Consider the following 21,288-nt stretch of genomic DNA (forward strand, 5'->3'; position numbering starts at 1 on the left):
ATCAATGTGGTCTTCATCCTCTGAACATTTACTCTAGTAGGATGGGGTGTGTCTAACTCAAACAGCTAGGGAGCTACCACTCCCTGCCCAACAGCTGTGCTTTCAAGTTATGGTTCAGTTTCTGGCCACATAACTGTGTCTATATTGCTCTCTATGAAGCTATAAAAAGTCAAATATACTATACATCTCTTCAAATTCACCCAGATCAAAAATAAAAGATCAGTTATCTCACAGATTATCAATAAAAAACTCAAAAAATCCAAATAAAAACAGAATAAACATTTAAAATACATTAAAAAGGAGTTTAAAGTTTTTTTACATTATAACTCATAATTAGCCAAATTCTTCTGGACTGTTGATACGGGATATTTGGTAAACTGGCCAAGTTCAACAATACCTCTCCCTATGAATGGCAAGAATATACTAAAAGGTCACTCTTCTTCTGTCAAATAATACAGAAAGCACAGGAAAGCCAACAAGGACTTTATTTTGTAATGTCCCAAAGTATAAAGAATAATATATATGAATCCCTATATATCTATCACCCAGCCCCCATCACCAGTTAATTATCAACTTTTGCCAATTCAAAGACTTTTGAAAGGAAGATTTTTTTTTTAAAGGATTAGATTTTTTTTTTTTTTTTTTTGGCTATGCAGCTTCATTGCTGCACTCGGGTTTTCTCTAGTTGTGGTGAGCAGAGCCTACTCTTCATTGCGGTGCACGGGCATCTCACTGCAGTGGCTTCTCTTGTTGTAGAGCACGTCTCTAGGCACGCTGGTTCCAGTAGCTGTGGCTCACTGGCTCTAGAGCTCAGGCTCAGTAGTTGTGGTGCACGGGTTTAGTTGCTCCGCGGCAGGTGGGATCTTCCCGGACCAGGGCTTGAACCCAGGTCCCCTGCATTGGCAGGCAGATTCTTAATGAAAGGTATATTTATACCATCATCTAAAGTATGTGTTTTCACAAAAAATAAAACAAGCACCTGGTTGTTTTGAGTGAGAGGAAAGACTGGATTAAATTTCGGAGAAACAAGAGAAAGGTGCTACCTATGCTGTGGCCGAGAGTAAACTGCAGAAGTGTGTTGCCTTGAACTAAAGTCCTTGGTCTCTAGTTGCTGAGAGAGGCTGGGGAGGAGGGATTATAAAATTCTAACCCCCTATGTTCCTGGGAAACAAGTCTCAGGCAGCTACAGCCCAGTCAGTCTCTGACTCACTGGCAGCAGACTTTCTTCCTTCTGACTCCATCCAATCCCCACCCCAGTCACAATAAAGAAGAAATCAGCCTTGCCCTCCGGGCTGCAGCTGGCCAGGAATGTGAACTGCAGGTGATTCCAGGTTATTCCAGGAGGTGCACCAACATTGCTGAGTGCCGTCTATGTGCCAGGTAACACTTTACCCCAGCACTTCTCCACGCTGACTACTGCTTTATAATCACCTGGGAAACTTTGGGAGAAATGCCTGGGATCACCCCAGACTAAGTATCTCAGAGCGAGAACCATTACTTTACAGCAGTCCTTTCAACAGCCCAATAAGCTAGGTACCATTGTGCTCAGAAAGGATGTGGATGTTAAATGACAGGGCCAGGGTTTAGAGGCAGGGCTCTCTCATTTCCAAAATCCTGCTCTTCTCACTGACCACAGCACCAGACATTAGTATTTCTAAGTCTCTATTTAGGCCATAAGATCCATTCAGACAGTAACTCCCGGATCTAGCTCATGGTAGGTACTTTATACGTATCTTAAATTGAATGAATAAGTGAATGGATATTTCACGGTTAAGTGGGTCCACATAGTCCAGATCAGTAAAACAAAGAATCAGATTGCAAATGTAGGCTCAGACTAACAAAGAAAAGTGCAAAGACTTTCATGCCTTCACCAGGGTTAAATCTAATCCTATTAATTACCTCTTCAAGTATTTCTTCTGCCGCCTTGCCTCTCTTCTTATTTGGATTCCAATTACATGACTGTTAGTTTGATATGGTCCCACAGGTCTTGCATGGCCTGCTCTGGGTTAATTTGTTTCTTTTTTCATTTTTCTCTTTGTGCTTCAGTTTAGACAATTTTGATTGACTTATCTTTAAGTTCCCTATTTTCTCAGCTGAGTAAAGTCTCCCAATGAGCCCATCAAAGTGATTAGTCTTTCATCATATTTTTCATTTCCATCATTTCTGTTTGGTCCCTTCTTAGTTTCCATCTCTCTGCTGATAGCCTTCCTATGGTCATACAGTTGCCCATCTTTTCCACTAGAGACTTTAACATAATAGTTATAATTATTTCAGCTCTCTTTCTGATAACTCTAACCTCCAAGTCATATCTGAGTCTGATTCTGTTGATTGCTTTGTCTCTTGACTGTGTGCTGTTTTCTTTGCTTCTTTGTGGGTCTCATAATTTGCAGTGTTTACTAACACTGAGGTAAACAGTTTCATGTCTGGATATGTGAATAACTCTTCTTTTTCTAGGCCTCTACTGTGAGGAATTGAGTCAGTCTAGTGAGGAGCTGATCTGGGTTTGCATTTATTGTTGCTACAGGTACCCTCAGGACACCTCAGGCTAGAAATGCCTCTGGCATTACCTCATACTTCTGGCTGGGTTTCGGTTTCCAGAGAACATTTCTCAATGTTCTGTTCCACTTCAGCCTTAGGCTTTGCCTGTGTCCCTAAACCTCAAAGATATTTTCTCCCCTCATTTTTGCCTCCACCTAGTAGTAGACTATTGTTATTTGTTACTCAGTTCTTGCTATCCTTGGAGTGGGAAGTGGGGAGACATTTTCTGTTGTCCATATTCAGGCCCAGTCCTAGGCAGGCATTGTGTGCCTTAGTCTCAGGTGTGGGACCATCTCAGTGATCCTATCTCTGCCCTAGTGGCAGAGGCTCTTTCCCTGCCTCTCCCTCAGAAACAGAGGGTTGGTTTTTTTCTCTTCCCTTCTTCTAGCTACAATGTGTCTTCACCTCGACCCTGAGGGTGAGAGTGTTTGCTGCCCTTTCCTCAGAAACTTAGGGCTTTTGCTCTGTGAAGAAGGTAGGGGCAAAGCATCCTGGCAGAGCTTTGTGCCCTGCGTGCAGAGGTGGCTGCTCTTGTCCCCTGCACCAAAGGGGAGGCTCGTTCCAGTCACTGCCTTGCCCCCAGCTTTCTCCTGGTGAGGTCCATGGAGAAAAGCCTGCCAGCTAGTGTCAATTCTCCTTATGTCTGTAGCTCCCAGGGGTGCTATATTTTTATGCTAAGCCACACTCAGCCCTTAGGGATTCATTTTAAAACTTACCTGAACTCTTCCGATCAGCTTCTATGATGTCCAGCACCTCTTCCGATCATGCCTTTCTCCAGGTAAGCAGGTCCTCCCTGGAGGTACCTGTCTTCCCTTAGATTTCAGCCTACTTGTTTGACCTGCAGCCTCAAGTCTGAGAAGTTAAAGAAAAATTATGATTTTGTAGATTATCCAGATTTTTCTTTGTTATAAATGTGGAATTAGCACTCTTTCCAACTTTCTACATCCTAAACAGAAACCAGAAGTCTGCAGCTAGAGTGCTGCAAGGATCAACTACTTGTATACTGAAAGTCCCAAGAATTAAGACGTAAGTAGGAGTAGAGAAAGTAACAGGAAGCTAGGATCTAAAGTTGTCAAATAAAGGGATTCCTCAAAAAGCTTAACATAGATTATCATATGACCGAGCAGTTCTACTCCTAGGTATATAACCAAAAAGCAGGGATTCAAACAGATATTTTTACACCAATGTTCATTGCAGCATTAGGCACAATAGCCAAAAGGTGGAGACAACCCGAAAGTCAATCAGCCAATGAATGGATAAACAAAATGTGGCATATAAGTACAATGAAATATTTTTCAGCCATAGCAAGGAATGAAATTCTGATACTTGCTACAACTGAAATAACCTTGAAGACATTATGCTAATTGAAATAACACAAGCAAAAGGACAAATATTATAAGACTTCACTTACATAAAGTATTGAGAATAGGCAATTTCATAGAGACAGAGGGTAGATTAGAAGCTACTGGAGGCTGGAAGGAAAGGGAGATGGGGAGTTATTGCTTAATGATTACAAAGTTTCTGTTTAAGATGGCTAAAAAGTTTGAAAATAGACAGTGGTAGTAGGTGCACAACATTGTGAATATAATTAATGCCACTGAATTGTATATTTTAAATGGTTAAATGGCAAATTTTATGATCTATATATATATATATATAAAACCACAATTTTAAGAATTAATAGCTACATATCAAGAACCATTGAATTGTACATTTTAAATGGGTGAATTGCATGATATATAAATTATATCTCAATAAAGTGGTTTAAAAAAAATGAAACGAAGGGGACTGTCCCAGTGGTCGCAGTAGATGCAGCAACAGTGAGGTGGTGAGTGATCTAGTGGGGTGACATGAGATGCAAAGCTGGGGGTTGCGGAATGGGGGAGGAAAATAGTTTGTCGCTTCATAGAAACCTCTGACCCTAGACCACATCTAAATGACCGAACTATAACCAGAAAGATTTGGTGGGAACCTCATAAAGGTCTCTTCTCACTCTAAGAGTTCACTCAATGCTCACTCTAAGTCCAAAGCTCAGAAAATCAAAAAAGTTACAATTACCACTTTGCCACCTGACCTACTTCAGGGAAATCCCGTTCCCACACGTGTCCTTCTTCACTGGAAGGCAGGGGACAGGGCTACCCAGATCCCACATCACAGGGTAGGAGAAGCAAAAAAGCCCACTGCCCCTGCACTCTCACCACTTACCACCACCAATGGAGTCCCCAGTGTTTCAGTTCAGTGAGTCATTCAACTCCAAATCCTACTTTGTGGGTCTAATTTACAAGGTCACTCCCAACTCCTAGTGCCACTCCCAACTGTCAGCATGAGCTCCCGGAGGGGAGAAGTTATGTTCTACCACTGTCTTAGAGATCAAAATACTTGAGAAGGGGGTAGCAGGTGGTGTGAAGGGAGAAAAGAGGAGTGTTGAGGAGAAGCACAATACAAAGGTGCATGGCTGAACAGGAAACCTCTTGGCATCAGGCACAACTTATTGCTCAGACTATCTTCCAAGAACTCTAAGAATTAGGGCTTCAAAGAATAGCTTATTTATCAACTAGATTCCATCTCCTACTAATCAATAGATTTCCCTAAAAGGCTTGAATTCCCCTACATTTCTGCATCATACCCTAGATCTCAGCAGCAGCAGTGGAGTCCAGTGGTGGAGGCAAAAGCTGTATCATGCAGGCATGAGGCAAGGTGCTGTCAGGTGGTGCCCAATATGGTACAAGGCCATGCAGAATTGGTCTCCACAGAGTAAGTGGAGAAGAACAAGTGGCCAAGGTCCATGGATTTTTTTAAATATTTATTTATTTATCTATTTATTTGGCTGCACCAGGTCTTAGTTGCGTCACGCAGGATCTTCAGTTGCGGCATGCAGGATCTTTAGTTGCAGCATGCATGAGGGATCTAGTTCCCTGACCAGGGATCAAACCTGGGCCCCCTGCATTGGGAGCATGGAGTCTTGGCCGCTGGACCACCAGGGAAGTCCCAAGGTCCATGGATTACATGAGGCCAAGGGGATCTGTGGTGACACACAAGAGGTGTCTGATACAGCAACATTTTTGTGATCACTTTCCATGCTATTTAGTGGTTGCACAGAATGGTTGTACTAATGAATTATAATTTACTTACTATGATATGCAGAATAATGTTCCCACCCACCCAAAGCTGCCCACATCTTAATCTCTAGAGTCTATGAATCTTAGTTTACTTGGCAAAGAGGAAATGAGGTTGTAGATGAAACTAAGGTTGCTAATCAGCTCACATTAAAATAGGGAGATTATCAGAGTGAGCCCAATGTAATCACAGGAGTCCTTAAATGTGGAAGTAGCAGGCAGAAGGAAAGTCAGTGTCAGAATGAGAAAGACTCCACCAGCCATTGATGCCTTTGAAGCTGGAAGGGGGCCAAAAGCCAAGGAATGCTGGCAGCCTTTAGAAGCTGGAAAAGGCAAGGAAATGGATTTTCCCTTAGAACCTGCAGAAATGAATGCAGCCCTGCTAATACCTTGGTTTTAGCCCAGGGAGACCCACATCAGACTTCTGACCTACAGAACTGTAAAATAATAAATTTGTGTTGTTCTAAGCCACTAAGTTTGCAGTAATTTGTTACAGCAGCAATGGGAAACTAATAGGCTTACCTAATTCCTTACTTGGGGGCATTTAGATTATTTTCAACTTTTTCTCATTAGGAACAATAATGCAATGGAACTCCTTATTGCTAAATTTCACAATTTTTTAAATTATGAATCATAAACATGACTTGTTGGGTCAAAGATCATGCAAAATTTAACAACCCTTTCATATGTATTGCCTTCCAAAAAGATAGCAGCAGTTTGAAATACCATCAACACATGAGAATTTCCAACAACAGAGAGTATTTTTTGTGTGTTTTTTAATTTTTAGTAATTTGACAGGCAAAAATAGTACCTAAATGTTTTAAATTGCATTTTTATTACAGATAAATTGTGCTATGTGATTATGCATTCCTCCATAGGTTAGGAAGATAGGAGCCATTTTTATTTCTTCTTTTGTAAATTACTTGTTCAAATTCTCTGACCATTTTTCTTTTCAGGTGTTCATATTTTCTTATTGCTTTATAAAAATATCCATTTGTGTCACATAGATTGAAAATGTTTGCAATTTGGCTTTGTGTTTGCTGTGTTAAGGTACAGAAAGTTCAATTTTACATCATTGAATCTATCAATCTCTTACAAATTCTGCCTTTGATGTCATATCTCAAAGTCCCTTTCTCATTTTTACATGTGTGTGAATATCTGTATATTCAGTTAGTGCTTTTATAGTTGAATGGTGTGCTTTAAGAATCTAACTTCAGGTAAAGTGGCAGGATACAAAATTAATGCACAGAAATCTCTGGCATTCCTATATACTAATGATGAAAAATCTGAAAGTGAAATCAAGAAAACACTCCCATTTACCATTGCAACAAAAAGAATAAAATATCTAGGAATAAACCTACCTAAGGAGACAAAAGACCTGTATGCAGAAAATTATAAGACACTGATGAAAGAAATTAAAGATGATACAAATAGATGGAGACATATACCATGTTCTTGGATTGGAAGACTCAACATTGTGAAAATGACTCTACTACCCAAAGCAATCTATAGATTCAATGCAATCCCTATCAAACTACCACTGGCATTTTTCACAGAACTAGAACAAAAAATTTCGCAATTTGTATGGAAACACAAAAGACCCCAAATAGCCAAAGCAATCTTGAGAACAAAAAAAGGAACTGGAGGAATCAGGCTCCCTGACTTCAGACTATACTACAAAGCTACAGTTATCAAGACGGTATGGTACTGGCACAAAAACAGATATATAGATCAATGGAACAGGATAGAAAGCCCAGAGATAAACCCATGCACATATGGACACCTTATCTTTGATAAAGGTGGCAGCAATGTACAGTGGAGAAAGGACAGCCTCTTCAATAAGTGGTGCTGGGAAAACTGGACAGGTACATGTAAAAGTATGAGATTAGATCACTCCCTAACACCATACACAAAAATAAGCTCAAAATGGATTAAAGACCTAAATATAAGGCCAGAAACTATCAAACTCTTAGAGGAAAACATAGGCAGAACACTCTATGACATAAATCACAGCAAGATTCTTTCTGACCCACCTCCTAGAGTAATGGAAATAAAAACAAAAATAAACAAATGGGACCTAATGAAACTTCAAAGCTTTTGCACAGCAAAGGAAACCATAAACAAGACCAAAAGACAACCCTCAGAATGGGAGAAAATATTTGCAAATGAAGCAACCGACAAAGGATTAATCTCCAAAATTTACAAGCAGCTCATGCAGCTCAATAACAAAAAAACAAACAACCCAATCCAAAAATGGGCAGAAGACCTAAATAGACATTTCTCCAAAGAAGATATACAGACTGCCAACAAACACATGAAAGAATGCTCAACATCATTAATCATTAGAGAAATGCAAGTCAAAACTACAATGAGATATCATCTCACACCAGTCAGAATGGCCATCATCAAAAAATCTAGAAACAATAAATGCTGGAGAGGGTGTGGAGAAAAGGGAACCCTCTTGCACTGCTGGTGGGAATGTGAATTGGTTCAGCCACTATGGAGAACAGTATGGAGGTTCCTTAAAAAACTACAAATAGAACTACCATATGACCCAGCAATCCCACTACTGGGCATATACCCTGAGAAAACCGAAATTCAAAAAGAGTCATGTACCAAAATGTTCATTGCAGCTCTATTTACAATAGCCCGGAGATGGAAACAACCTAAGTGCCCATCATCGGATGAATGGATAAAGAAGATGTGGCACATATATACAATGGAATATTACTCAGCCATAAAAAGAAACGAAATTGAGCTATTTGTAATGAGGTGGATAGACCTAGAGTCTGTCATACACAGTGAAGTAAGTCAGAAAGAAAAAGACAAATACCGTATGCTAACACATATATATGGAATTTAAGAAAAAAAAATGTCATGAAGAACCTAGGGGTAAGGCAGGAATAAAGATGCAGACCTCCTAGAGAATGGACTTGAGGTTATGGGGAGGGGGAAGGGTGAGCTGTGACGGGACGAGAGAGAGTCATGGACATATACACACTAACAAACCTAGTAAGGTAGATAGCTAGTGGGAAGCAGCCGCATGGCACAGGGATATTGGCTCGGTGCTTTGTGACAGCCTGGAGGGGTGGGATAGGGAGGGTGGGAGGGAGGGAGACGCAAGAGGGAAGAGATATGGGAACATATGTATATGTATAACTGATTCACTTTGTTATAAAGCAGAAACTAACACACCATTGTAAAGCAATTATACCCCAATAAAGATGTTAAAAAATAATAATAATAAAAAAAAATAAACAAACAAACAAACAAAAAGAATCTAACTTCAGTTTTCCCTTGATGATTACCCAGCAATCTCAACAATGAATGCATCAAATATCTGTCCTTTCCGCCACTAGAATAGGTTTAAAGATGCTATTTCAAAATAATTTCTTATACAGACTTGAATTCTCAGATTTTTAAATAAACTCATATTTGAAAGTGAAAAAGTTGCCAAAGAAGAGCAATTTTCTATTTAATGTTCTTAATTTAAAATAGTCCCCATGGCTGATTTGTTTCGTTGTGCAACAGAAACTAACACATTATTGTGAGGCAATTATGCTCCAATAAAGATGTATTAAAAATAATAATAATAAATAAAAATGAAACAGTCCCCATGGCTTCACATTTACCCTTTAAGGTAGGAAAGGTCTAACCCTGAAGGAAATGTGAAACAAATAAGTAACCACACCATCTCTAAAATAAAGCTATGTTTTCCAGTAATAAAATACCAAACTCTTTAGCCACATAGCAGAGAAAGATAAAAAGAAAGAACCCACATCCTTTGTGTTTCATTATATATTACTAAGTCAGTACCTGAAACTAAATAGTCTCCATATGTGAGTAACAGAAGCCATGAAAATTCCTTTCCTTTTCTCTTTTCCCACTGGCATGTGTCTCCTTCTAATTCCTGGAGGTAAGACATATTTCCATATGCTTTTTAGTTTTGCTTATAAGAAAATAGACTTTTATATTGCTTTAATTTTTGTTTAATATTGTGTAAAAGGGAAAAAGAAATCACAACTTAATTTCCAATAATTTTTCATGTTACGTTTTTTCTTTGCTATCTAAATGGTATATTGGCTTTTTAAGATGAAAACATACTCTATTGTGTCTACAGCAAAAATATGAAAGCATTAACTATATCTGGAGGTTATCATAAATTCAGGCCAGATCTACAGAGCTCAACCTTCAAGTGAAAAACCAACAAAGCCATTAAATTGGGGATGGATAGATTACTTATTAACTGGAGGGCTCAGTCATACAGATACAACTGAGTAGTCATAGCTCTCAGATAAACCTTAAAACTTTGGTTTTCAGAAGGTATTTGTGAGTGCCTATTTCCAGCAGTGGGGGTGGTGAAGAAAGCAATAACATCAATGTAAAATACTCTAATGAAGTGTGTGTGTGTGTGTGTGTGTGCGCGCGCACGCGCGCGCGCACCAACACTGCATAAAACTTACAATGAAGTATAGCAGTATTCTATGTGGTTTACTTATACTCTTCTTAAGTATCATTGTTATCAGCCCATTTCATATATGAGGAAACCAAGGCACAGAGAGGTTAAGTCCATTTACTAAAGTCATCAACTAGTAAGTAGTAGGGCTGGGATTTGAACCCAGAGTTCAGGTTCTTAACCACACACTATGATATCTTATAGCTCAATGATACCTTCAGAGCTGGGATTCTTAATGTGGGATCCATGAGCTCCTTCAAGGCCATGGATGGGCATCAAGAAGTCTGTGACTCTCCCAAAACTGTATGCAAATATTTACATGCATCTGTGTGTCTGTATTATATCAGATTCTCAAATGGCTCTATATTTCAAAACTAACAAAGGTACAGAGCCACTACTTTAGGCAAACAGTACATCACAATGGAAAGGATATGATTTTTCATGATGCGGAACTGTATTAGAAGACTGCTTTGCTATTTATTAGTTGTGCAAACTTGGGCGAGGTGATTGCCCTGTCTAAACTTCATGTTCCTTATCTCTACATGGGAATAATAACACCCACCTTGCATTGTAGCAAACATCAGAACCAGTGTCTGAAACTAACCGGTGCCTGGTAAATCATAGATGCTTTCATTATTATTGCTACTATAGTTGTTGATTTTTCTTCTCTGAATTTAATATAACTTACCAAACCATCATTCCAAATAATAATCTCACCATGGAACACTGTGAGATTTTTAAGATCAATAACACAGTGTCCCACCCAAGACTGAGAAACTGCAGCCTGTAATAGGAAGTGAACAGACTAGTAAAGGCAGAAACAGGAGAATGGGGTTTCTCCCCAATCTGCTTTTACTGTGTGATGTTAAGTCTTTAACCTTTTTGCTTTTTGAGCTTTAAGAAAAGAGACTCTATTGCCTGACATTTTCTACCTCCTAGAGGTAGGAAGGAGACAGACATTATGTTAAAGGTGTTTTGCATTCTTGAGGAAGAGAAGATTGTTTAAGTTCAAGATGCTATTATACAGAGCTGTCATGGAAAATTTTAAAAACTCTGTGCCACCTGGACTGCTTTGATCTTCTCTCCCTGACGCAGAGTGCACATCTATGTACTCGATCTCGATCTATTCATTATATCAGAACTTTTCAGAGGAAGCATGACTTGGTAAGATAGGATTTCACTCTGGATCACTCTTTTAGTTTTTCCAGTATCCTGTGAGGGAATTATAAGAGGAAAAGAAGTACCACCTCACACAAGACGCTACATGGCTCTAATCAAAGGGCTGAAAGTCTGTGCAGGGGCTTTGATCAAAGAAAACTGGGTGTTAACAGCTGCTCACTGTGACCTGTAAGTAATTCTGAGCTCCTCTCATTCTCAGGCAGTTTGCGGGGTGGGGTAGGGGGGACAGGGGCTGTGAAAATGAAGTCCAAAACCAAAATTAGCTAGGGATGGAGAAGAAAGTACACAAGCACATTCACTGATATGTACTATTATTAACTTTATCTCTATAAGCAAAGGCCAGATCCTATAGAATAAAATTGAAATACATGACCATTTTCTCATATTATTTAAAAATATTTTTTGCTATAAATACCAATATTATCAACATTTTGAAAAAAATGGTGAGAAATAGCACTCATAATCTTATCAACTTCACACAATCACTGTTAATATTTTGCTATATTTAGTTGCAGGCTTTTTCCATAAGTATATTTTACACAGTTGAGCAAGTTAAGTGTTCTCTATGATTACAAGCGATTTACTTACTATTAATAATTAGTTTTGTCCCATGTTGCTACATATTAGATTGAACCATAAGAAATTACTGATATTTAACTGTTTGACTTTACAAAATAGCCATTTCCTATGGTTCAAACTAATGTTTTTCCTAATTGTGATTTGAAAGTCAAAATAACGTTTATCACAAGGATATGCTGCTGTTTTCTTTAACAGTACCTGTTGTTGGTACCTACTATTTCCCTGCTCACTTTTGCATAAATTGCATGAATAAAAGAAGAGACTTAAAAACTAGCTTCCCACAAAGAAGATCAAAAGAGATCCGCATTACGTTGTTGTATCAAATGAGAATTTATCAAGTAGGAAATTCAGCACAATGTACACTGTGAAGATCACCACTGGCACTTTTGATTAACAGACCCACTTGGTGCAAAGTCTGTCCGGCAAATCAAGAAATGCTTGCACCCACCTCTCCCAGATTAGCTATCATTAGGTTCACAAACTAGACTTGGCGGCTAGCAGTTTATTTGCTCCTGTGTGTGTGTGTGTTTAGATTCAGCTTTAAAATTTCACTATAAAGTTGATTCATTTCTTCAGTCTTACCTATTAAAAGCCTGACTCTTTTCCATTTTTGTCATCTTTTTTTTTTTTTTTCTGGTACGCGGGCCTCTCACTGTTGTGGCCTCTCCCGTTGCGGAGCACAGGGTCCGGACGCGCAGGCTCAGCAGCCATGGCTCACGGGCCCAGCCGCTCCGCGGCATGTGGGATCTTCCCGGACCGGGGCACGAGCCCGTGCCCCCTGCATCAGCAGGTGTACTCTCAACCACTGCGCCACCAGGGAAGCCCCATCTTTGTCATCTTTGAAGACTTAAGCAAGGTACACGGTCTCCCTGAAACACAGAAAAGCAAACCCACTACCTCTGCTCTCACTCTTAGGTTTAGTCTCTAGGTCTTGGGTTGAGTCTCTTCCATTAGGTGTTGATTCCACAAATCCAAGGCAGATGGAGACACTGGCAGCTCCTCTTCCTGCAGCAGTCCTCTTTGGTCAGCACCCAAGCATACCTCTCCAGGCCTTGCCAACCAACGCTCTTGCCTCTGCCGGAAGACCTGGGATTTCTCTCCTGTTGCTTCTTCCTTGAAAAGATGTGAAGCTGAAGCACCTAAGATAACACGTCTTGGGAGTTTTAGGTAAAAATAACTAAAACAGGGCCTTCCCTGGTGGCGCAGTGATTGAGAGTCCGCCTGCCGATGCAGGGGACACGGGTTCGTGCCTTGGTCCAGGAAGATCCCACATGCCGCGGAGCGGCTGGGCCCGTGAGCCATGGCCGCTGAGCCCGCGCGTCCGGAGCTTGTGCTCCGCAACGGGAGAGGCCACAACAGTGAGAGGCCCGCGTACCGCAAAATAAATAAATAAACAAATAAAAAGTAACTAAAACACCAAAAGAAAAAAACCTCATAAATTCCCCCCTGCCTTGCTGTGCTTGTTTATAAATAGGAAACCATCTGAAATAACTGGTCAGATTTAATAAATTAAGTTCATGCTTAATTTCATCTATTCTCTCACATAAATGATACATCGTCCTTGTTTTTTTCCAGGAAAGGCAATCCTCGAGTTATTCTTGGGGCCCACTCTACCTCCCATAAAGAGAAATATGACCAAGTATTTTCCATTAAAAAGGCAATTCCCCATCCATGCTTCAATCCACAGACATTTGAAGGGGATCTTCAACTCCTTCAGGTAAATATGGCGTTTTTTTTCAATAACTATTTTGAAATTGCAAAATTTTGAAATTTGATCAGTTTAACTTGAAACTAGTTTTTACACACTGGCCTCATAGCCAGTGGTTGGCGAATGCCAGGATGTAAGGGTAAGAAGTACAGATGGGACCCAGCGCAATTGTACAGATGTTCACCCTCTTGGAATTCAGTTCAATTTAACAGATATTGACAGAAGTCCTACTGTGGTAAGACCTGTCAATCCAAAGTGGTAATGCCACCAGCAACTCAACTGCAGACAAACCACATTGCATTTATTGATTCTTGCTCAGCAAGGGAGACTGTACACCATGAGGAGCCATAGGGTGGCTCAGTAAGAGAGTGTTAGATGGGGCTTATCCTAGGATTTGTCAGATGAGGGGGAGGGTTCTAGGAAGTAGGAGTTTGCTCTGAACTGACTGTTCTCAGGAAGTGGGGTAATTCTATGACTGAGTATCTCAGTGAATCTTACTTATCTAGGAGGCTAAATCTGTGATTGATAAGAAGCAGCAATCACTCGTTTTAGCCGATAGGGGGCGCTTGGTCATTTTTGTGGTGGGCACAATGACCTTGCTTTTGCCTGTACTCAAACCTGACTGCAGAGTGGCCTGGGTTTTGCTCCCTTCTTGAGGCTCACCCTGTCTGATATTGGTGCTCTATGACAAGTGTTCATGATCAACAGGAAAAATCGTGGCCCAGCTGTGAGTGCCAGTAAGCTTTTCTCTTCCTCATAAGATAAATAGGTTCTGTTCTCAAAGTGTTCACAGTCTAGTGGGAGAGACAGACAAATACATCAACAGCTCTGATCTGGTGGTATGTGACTCATCGGTGATGGAGATGACTAAGACGGGGACTCTACGGGAGCACATGGTGTGTCCAGGGGGTCAGGGAAGCTTTCTTAGAGAAGGTGCAGGGGTTAGTAGGAAAGAAGGAGGAAAGGGCCTTTTGGGCAGGAAGAGCAGTGTGTATAAGAGGAGTCTTTCTGGAAAATGCATTTGGAAGAAGAAGGGAAGAAAGGGAAGTTATCATGAGATCTGAGAAAGCGGGGACCCACATATTGTGAACCATGGGAAGAAGTTTGAACTTTATGGGGAAGGAAATGGGAAAGTGTTTTAAGCTGGGCAGTGACATGATCAGACTTGTTTTTAGAAGGATTATCTGGCTGCTGTGCAGAAAGTATAACAGAAAAGGCAGAACTGGAAGGCAGAGTGTGAGCTGAGGTTCACGCTTGTCCAAAGGGGCTTGATGAGGAGCTTCCCTAGCAGGAGTCAAGAGGATGCTCAGGGGATCCACACACCCTCATCAGTAGGAGTAAAGACAGGGTCCTAGAGTGCCATGTGTTTCCGGCAAACTCCCCACATTCCCTGCTCCCCAGTACTTATCAGTGACCCCCATACTATCTGCCTTGAGACTCTCAGGCTGGGCCTCTCTCTCGGGTCAATCCTCCTCACCCATACTCTAATTCCCTCCAGTCCCGCTCCCTGGGCAGGGAAAGGCAATTCCCTCCCCTGTCCAGTAGAGGGCACTCCTTGGCCTACTTCCCTCCTGCGGTGTTTCTCCACAGCACGCGCTTCTTTTTTTTTTTTTTTTAACATCTTTATTGGAGTATAATTGCTTTACAATGGTGTGTTAGTTTCTGCTTTATAACAAAGTGAATCAGTTATACATATACATATGTTCCCACATCTCTTCCCTCTTGCGTCTCCCTCCCACCCTCCCTATCCCACCCCTCCAGGCCGTCACAAAGCACAAAGCACCGAGTTGATCTCCCTGTGCTATGCGGCTGCTTCCCACTAGCTATCTGTTTTACATTTGGTAGTGTATATATGTCCATGCCACTCTCTCACTTTGTCACAGCTTACCTTTCCCGCTCCCCATATCCTCAAGTCCATTTTCTAGTAGGTCTGTGTCTTTATTCCCGTCTTACCCCTATGTTCTTCATGACATTTTTTTTCCTTAAATTCCATATATATGTGTTAGCATACCGTATTTGTCTTTCTCTTTCTGACTTACTTCACTCTATGACAGACTCTAGGTCCATCCACCTCACTACAAATAACTCAATTTCGTTTCTTTTTATGGCTGAGTAATATTCCATTGTATATATGTGCCACATCTTCTTTATCCATGCATCCGATGATGGACAGCACGCACTTCTGATGTACCTTAGTTTGTTTGTCTGCCCCCCTCGCTGGAATGTAAGCTTCAAAGAACAGATATTTTTGTCTTTTTATTTGTATGCCCTGTACCAGGTAGTATAGTTCCTAGTACATAGCAGACCCTCCATAAATATTTCCTGAATAATTTTGGATAAGGGATGGAATTAAGCCAGACAGTGGCAAAGGTCATCAAGAGAAGAGATTCTGCGCTCAGGTTTCAAGAAAGTGGTAGCAGTTGTCAAGTCTCCTTCAGGAACTAAAACTCTTACCTTTACAATAGTGTGGGGTGAGTAGGGGGTACGAGGTGTTCTTGGTCTTGAAGTAAAGTCAGGAAACTCCCCCTCACCTCTGACACTGTGGCCAGTGGGGTGATGTTGCTAGAGAACTCATGAAGAGGGCATCAGGACCTCCGGGCGGTCAACCTTCCACGGTTAAAACCTACCGATGTGCTCATCACTGCTGTGTGTGCCTGACCCCAGGAGAGCTACTTACAAACATATGCATCCCGACTCCAATTCTGATCCATTCATTCAGACCTGAAGTCCTTTCTGGGGGTTCTCCTGTCTCCTTGTCCATCCAACCAGATAACAAGCATGAAGGCTGTGAGAAAGCATGAGTAGGAGAGAAGGAGAGACGTTGCATGTAGGCATTTGAAGTCATGTTCTGTGGAGAGATTTTAGACTACGGCCATCTCACTTTCTAAATGCTAGCAGGGTAAGGGTTGGGCACACCAGCAACTCAGAGTGGGCACTGAGGAAGTGGGAACTGTCTAATGTCAGGAAGTGGAGCCTGAAAGCAATGCAATGATAGGAATGTGACAGTGGCCTTTGCTGCTGTGCTCTTATGTTTTTAGAAGGTCTGTAACACCAGGACTCCCTACAGCTTGAGGCAAGAAGAAAAGAAAGAAGTAGAATTATCTTCCTCTACCCTCTACTCAACCTTGATCACACTCCCTGCTCTCCTTGCCTTGACTTTTCAGAAAGAGAGAAAGCAAGGTGGTGAGCCAAGAAGAGAGCTTTAGTGAGTCAAAGAAAAGGGCAGAGCGTGGGTGAGCCCCCAAAGGCAGTTAGGCTGGTTAGCACCTGCTCAGAAGCGGGGAAGCCACATTTCCACGTGGAAAATGAGGACACTGGCCCTTTTCCCACCCTGCCCCACTGCACCTGGAGCCCTGGCTTCCTTCCATTGGTCTCAGTACCAGTCAGTTCACAAACCTAAGACCACCTGAATAAAATAATGATGGCACTCTCCAATACAGCTTTTCAACCACAGAGCTGTCGGCCACCACCAACATAATTTCATCACTGACAGGTCAACTGGACTGAAGTTTATCTAGACTAGCCTAGCAAAACATGCATGAAAAGGTGTGCCGTGACTTTTAAAAAATCAGTAACTGATGGTCAATTAGGTTGGAACAGGACTTCGGCCACGTCCTTCGTAAGAACATGCTAAATAAGCAAGATATCTATTTCAGTCAGCGCTGTTTTCTGGGTTTGGTTACTGTTGTCCTTCCCTAAAACTGCATCTCCTGTCTCTTTTCTAGCTGGATGGTAAAGCAACTATGACCAAAGCTGTAGGAATACTTCGGCTACCGAAAACAGGAGACGATGTCAAACCCCACACCAAGTGTCATGTGGCAGGATGGGGAAGCACCAGAAAAGACACGTGCAAAATTTCAAGTGCCTTGAGAGAAGCCAACATTACTGTGATAGATAGGAAAATATGCAATGATGCCCAGCACTATAATTTTAACCCAGTTATTGATCTCAGTATGATCTGTGCTGGTGGTAGAAAAGGTGAAGATGATTCATGTGAAGTAAGTAAATTAAAAATTTTAACCGTTTGGGGGCTATAGGAAATCAGGCTAAATAGAGTGCCTAGGAACAAGATGGCGGACTGTCATTATTACTTTTTACGTGTGAGGCCTGCAAGAACGTCAGCTTGACACTGGGCTGGTGTGTGCTCCTTTGTCTCAAGGGAAACATTCTGCCCAGGGAAACTTCTCTCGTTCCTAATAATCAGGATCCCATTTAACCACCGCTTATCGATGCTTTTCAGCCCTCTCAGAACTGGTCACATCAGCGGGCATTTATCAGATGGCAGGAACTATATCAAGTCCTATACTCTATGCCACTTGATCCTCAAATAGCCCCATGGGATAGACACTATTATTACCAACTCTATTTTACAGATAGGGAAATTAAGGCTTAGAAAGTTACTTCCCCAAGTTAGATAACTCGACTGTCAGTGGGGAGGACCTGGACTTAGACTGGGGCCATGTGATTCCCAACTCCTGTGTTGTTCTGCCTCTCCATGTGCTTGACTACGGTTTGGCCCTATTTGGAACTCATGATCCAGAAGTGGTTTGCAAGGTCAGAGAGAATATGAAATGAGGGCTGTTGAAAACTGGAAAAGATCCCTAAAAATTGTTTGAACTATCACAAGTACTCCTTGGTCTGAGACGGCTTAACCCATGTCCTCCTTCAGAGCAGGGAGTAGCTCAGATCCCATCTCATGCCTTCAGGCAGCGCCTACATTCAGTTTTTTCCGCTAACATCTACTGACCAAGAAAAGGGGATACAGGTCAACTGAAGGAGACAATTATTTTCACAATTATTTTAAAGGCTTCCTTTGTTATTCTTTCTTTGTTTTACTGATGAAAATGAGTTTGTACATCTTCTCCAGAATTGCCTTTTGCAAAATGAAAATGATCGGAAAATATAAACAAATTGGTGTTAATTGATGCTGAGGGCAGACAATTAATAAAAAGAGATATAAAATTAGCCTTTAAAAAGGAAAGAGAGAAACAATGTGTGAGCGAATGAGTGAATAAATGAATGACTAAAAAGGTAAGTAAATATCTTTGGAAAGCACTCTTGTTTAAAACATATGACTTTCTTTTCCAGGGGGATTCTGGAAGTCCTCTGATATGTGATAACGTTTTCAGAGGTGTCACTTCCTTTGGGAAGTGTGGTAACCCCCAGAAACCTGGCATCTACATTCTCCTTACCAAAAAATACCTCAACTGGATAAAGAAAACCATTGCAGGAGCAATATAACATTTCTTCTTCAAAGTAGAAAATTGAAGTAACCAAGTAAAGGGTGTTTTAACTTGACCTATCTGAAGAAACACCTCACAACCCTCTTAACCTCGTGTACAAATGACAGTCTGTCTGAAATAAAATTAGCAATGAAAGAAATAACCTCCTGCCTTCACTCTTCCACGACTAGTGAAGACTGATTCATCACATGTTCTCTATCCATGGCAAGAGATGTCCCTTGAGAAAAAGTTCCCCAGTTCAGTGATTCTCTGTTTTATTCAGAATTTGAGGATTGTCACTTTTGTGTTCATCCGTAAAAGGAAGTCAGTCTCAGGGAAATTTAGAATATTCTTCTTTCTTCCAAATGAAACTACAAAATATTTGTGGCCTTAGGAATTTAGAGCCTGATATTCTATTCCATGTTGGAATAAGGACAGAGATAAAGAGGGATTTTTCACTTCCTACTCTATGCTTCTGTATAGTTTAACTTTTTACAAAAATTCTAATTATAAATACAGTGGGAAAGATGAAATGTGTGTTTTAGATAGTTGGAAAATTTGGAATTTGAGGTTAGAGATAGTTCAGGACAATTGCATCATTTATTAATTATAAGTAGACTAAAATTTCATAGACCAATAGGCCACAGTCCAGCCAGTATCTTGATATGTATTTTGCCTTAGCTAATCAATTTATACATGCAAGCACTAAGCTTCATTCTATGTTATTCTTTTTTGGGGGGAGTATAATTGCTTGACAATGTTGTGTTAGTTTCTGCTGTACAACAAAGTGAATCAGCTGTATGTATACATATATCCCCTCCTTCTTGAGCCTCACTCCCACCACCAGCATCCCACCCCTCTCAATCATCACGGAGCGCCAAGCTGAGCTCCCTGTGCTATGAGGCTGCTTCCCACTAGCTATCTATTTACACATGGCAGGGTATATATGTCCATGCCACTCTCTCACTTTGTCCCAGCTTACCCTTCCCCACTATGTCCACATGTCCATTCTCTACGTCTGCGTCTAGTTCTATGTTATTCTTAATAGATTGTGATATGTAATAAAGGAAAGTGGCTTTTTTATCACCTACCATTTGTATCTCATCTCTTTGTTGTGTTTTTCTCCAAAGAGTTGATTTATAATAAACTCATTCTCTAATAATCCTGGGTGATTTATCCAATTTAATTCCTCAAACATTTCCTGAGGGCCCACCATGTACCAGGCATTACGTCCAGATTTATAAATACTGAGACATGACCACTGCCCTCAAAATATTTGAAGTCTAGTAGAAAACTAGGAGAAATCCATAAATAAGAGGACATATGCTTCAGGTTCTGAAGAACACATAACAGAGTAAGGCTGTCTACTGTGTTGGGAAGGTGATGGGGGAAAAGATAAATAATATTTCACACTCCCAGCAGACCTCACAATTAGCCCTCAGAGCCTTCCTGCTGAGATCTTCCCTGTATTTAGACAGACCAATAAAAATTTCAGATTCCTGACTAGAATGCCACAGACATCACAACAGCCTGGTGGAAAGAATCACTGGTCCACAAGTCAGACACCAATTCCATCACTGGACAGTATAAGACCTTGAGCAGGGAATTAGTCTGTGCCTCCATTTTCACATCTGTAAACAGTAACATAAAAGGGTCTAATGGGAGGTGCCCCCAAAATCTGAAGTTGAGTGGTCCCGTCCTCCTAGCTCACACCTCCTAGGATGGCTGTCATCAAAAAACAGACAATAACAAGTGTTGGCGAGGATGTAGAGAAACCCTCGTACAACACTGATGGGAATGTGAAATGGCACAGACACTGTGGAAAAGTTTGGCTGTTCCTCAAAAGGTTAGACATTGTGTTAACATATGACACAGCAATCCCACTCCTGGGCACATGCAAAAATCCGTGTCCTCACAAAAGCTTGTATATGAATGTTTATAGCAACATCGTTCATAATAACCAAAAAGTAGAAACAACCCAAAGTCTACAACTAATGAACAGATAAACAAAATGTAGTATGTCTATACAATGGAATGTTATTCAGCCATAAAAGGAAATGAAGTACTGATACATGGTATCATGTATGAACATGGCTGAACACAGCTAAAGCTTGAAAACACTATTCTAAGTGAAAGAAGCCAGACAGAAAAGGCCACATGTATGATTCCATTTAAAGGAAACGTCCAGAGTAAGCAAATTTATTGACAGAAAGTAAATGGGTATTTGCCAAGGGGAGGAAGGAAGTGGGGGTTGGGGAGTGGCTGCTAATGGTTATGGGGTTTCCTTTTTTGGAGTGATGAACATCTTTGGGAATTAGATTATGGTTATGGGTGCACAAACCTGTGCATATACGAAAAACCATTGAATTGTACACTTTAAAATGGCCAGGTTTATGCTATGTGAATTATATCTCAATTTAAAAAAAAAAAAAAGAGCTGTCTGTCTTCTAAGAATGAAACTAGAAGCAGCAACTTTCAACGGGTGCACAG

General features: G+C 40.9%; 1 protein-coding gene across 1 annotated transcript; it reads left to right on the forward strand.

Annotated features, from left to right (window-relative positions):
* The first annotated feature begins 9,509 nt into the window (after positions 1–9,509).
* Positions 9,510–19,010, forward strand: LOC117311912 (granzyme A). Its single transcript, XM_033855131.2, has 5 exons — positions 9,510–9,570; positions 11,310–11,457; positions 13,444–13,585; positions 17,302–17,574; positions 18,665–19,010. The coding sequence occupies exons 1-5, from the start codon at positions 9,510–9,512 to the stop codon at positions 18,815–18,817; spliced, it is 777 nt and encodes a 258-aa protein (XP_033711022.1). The 3' UTR covers positions 18,818–19,010.
* Positions 19,011–21,288: the final 2,278 nt, after the last annotated feature.

This window comes from Tursiops truncatus, chromosome 3 (genome assembly GCF_011762595.2).
Source record: "Tursiops truncatus isolate mTurTru1 chromosome 3, mTurTru1.mat.Y, whole genome shotgun sequence".
NCBI lineage: Eukaryota > Metazoa > Chordata > Mammalia > Artiodactyla > Delphinidae > Tursiops > Tursiops truncatus.

What these genes read in the sequence shown, in the direction of transcription:
- LOC117311912 (XM_033855131.2), top strand. Translation starts at nt 9,510, where the DNA reads ATGAAAATTCCTTTCCTTTTCTCTTTTCCCACTGGCATGTGTCTCCTT. An exon ending in TCTCCTTCTAATTCCTGGAG is followed by an intron (nt 9,571 to 11,309) that starts GTAAGACATATT and finishes TCACTCTTTTAG; the next exon opens with TTTTTCCAGTATCCTGTGAG. An exon ending in ACAGCTGCTCACTGTGACCT is followed by an intron (nt 11,458 to 13,443) that starts GTAAGTAATTCT and finishes GTTTTTTTCCAG; the next exon opens with GAAAGGCAATCCTCGAGTTA.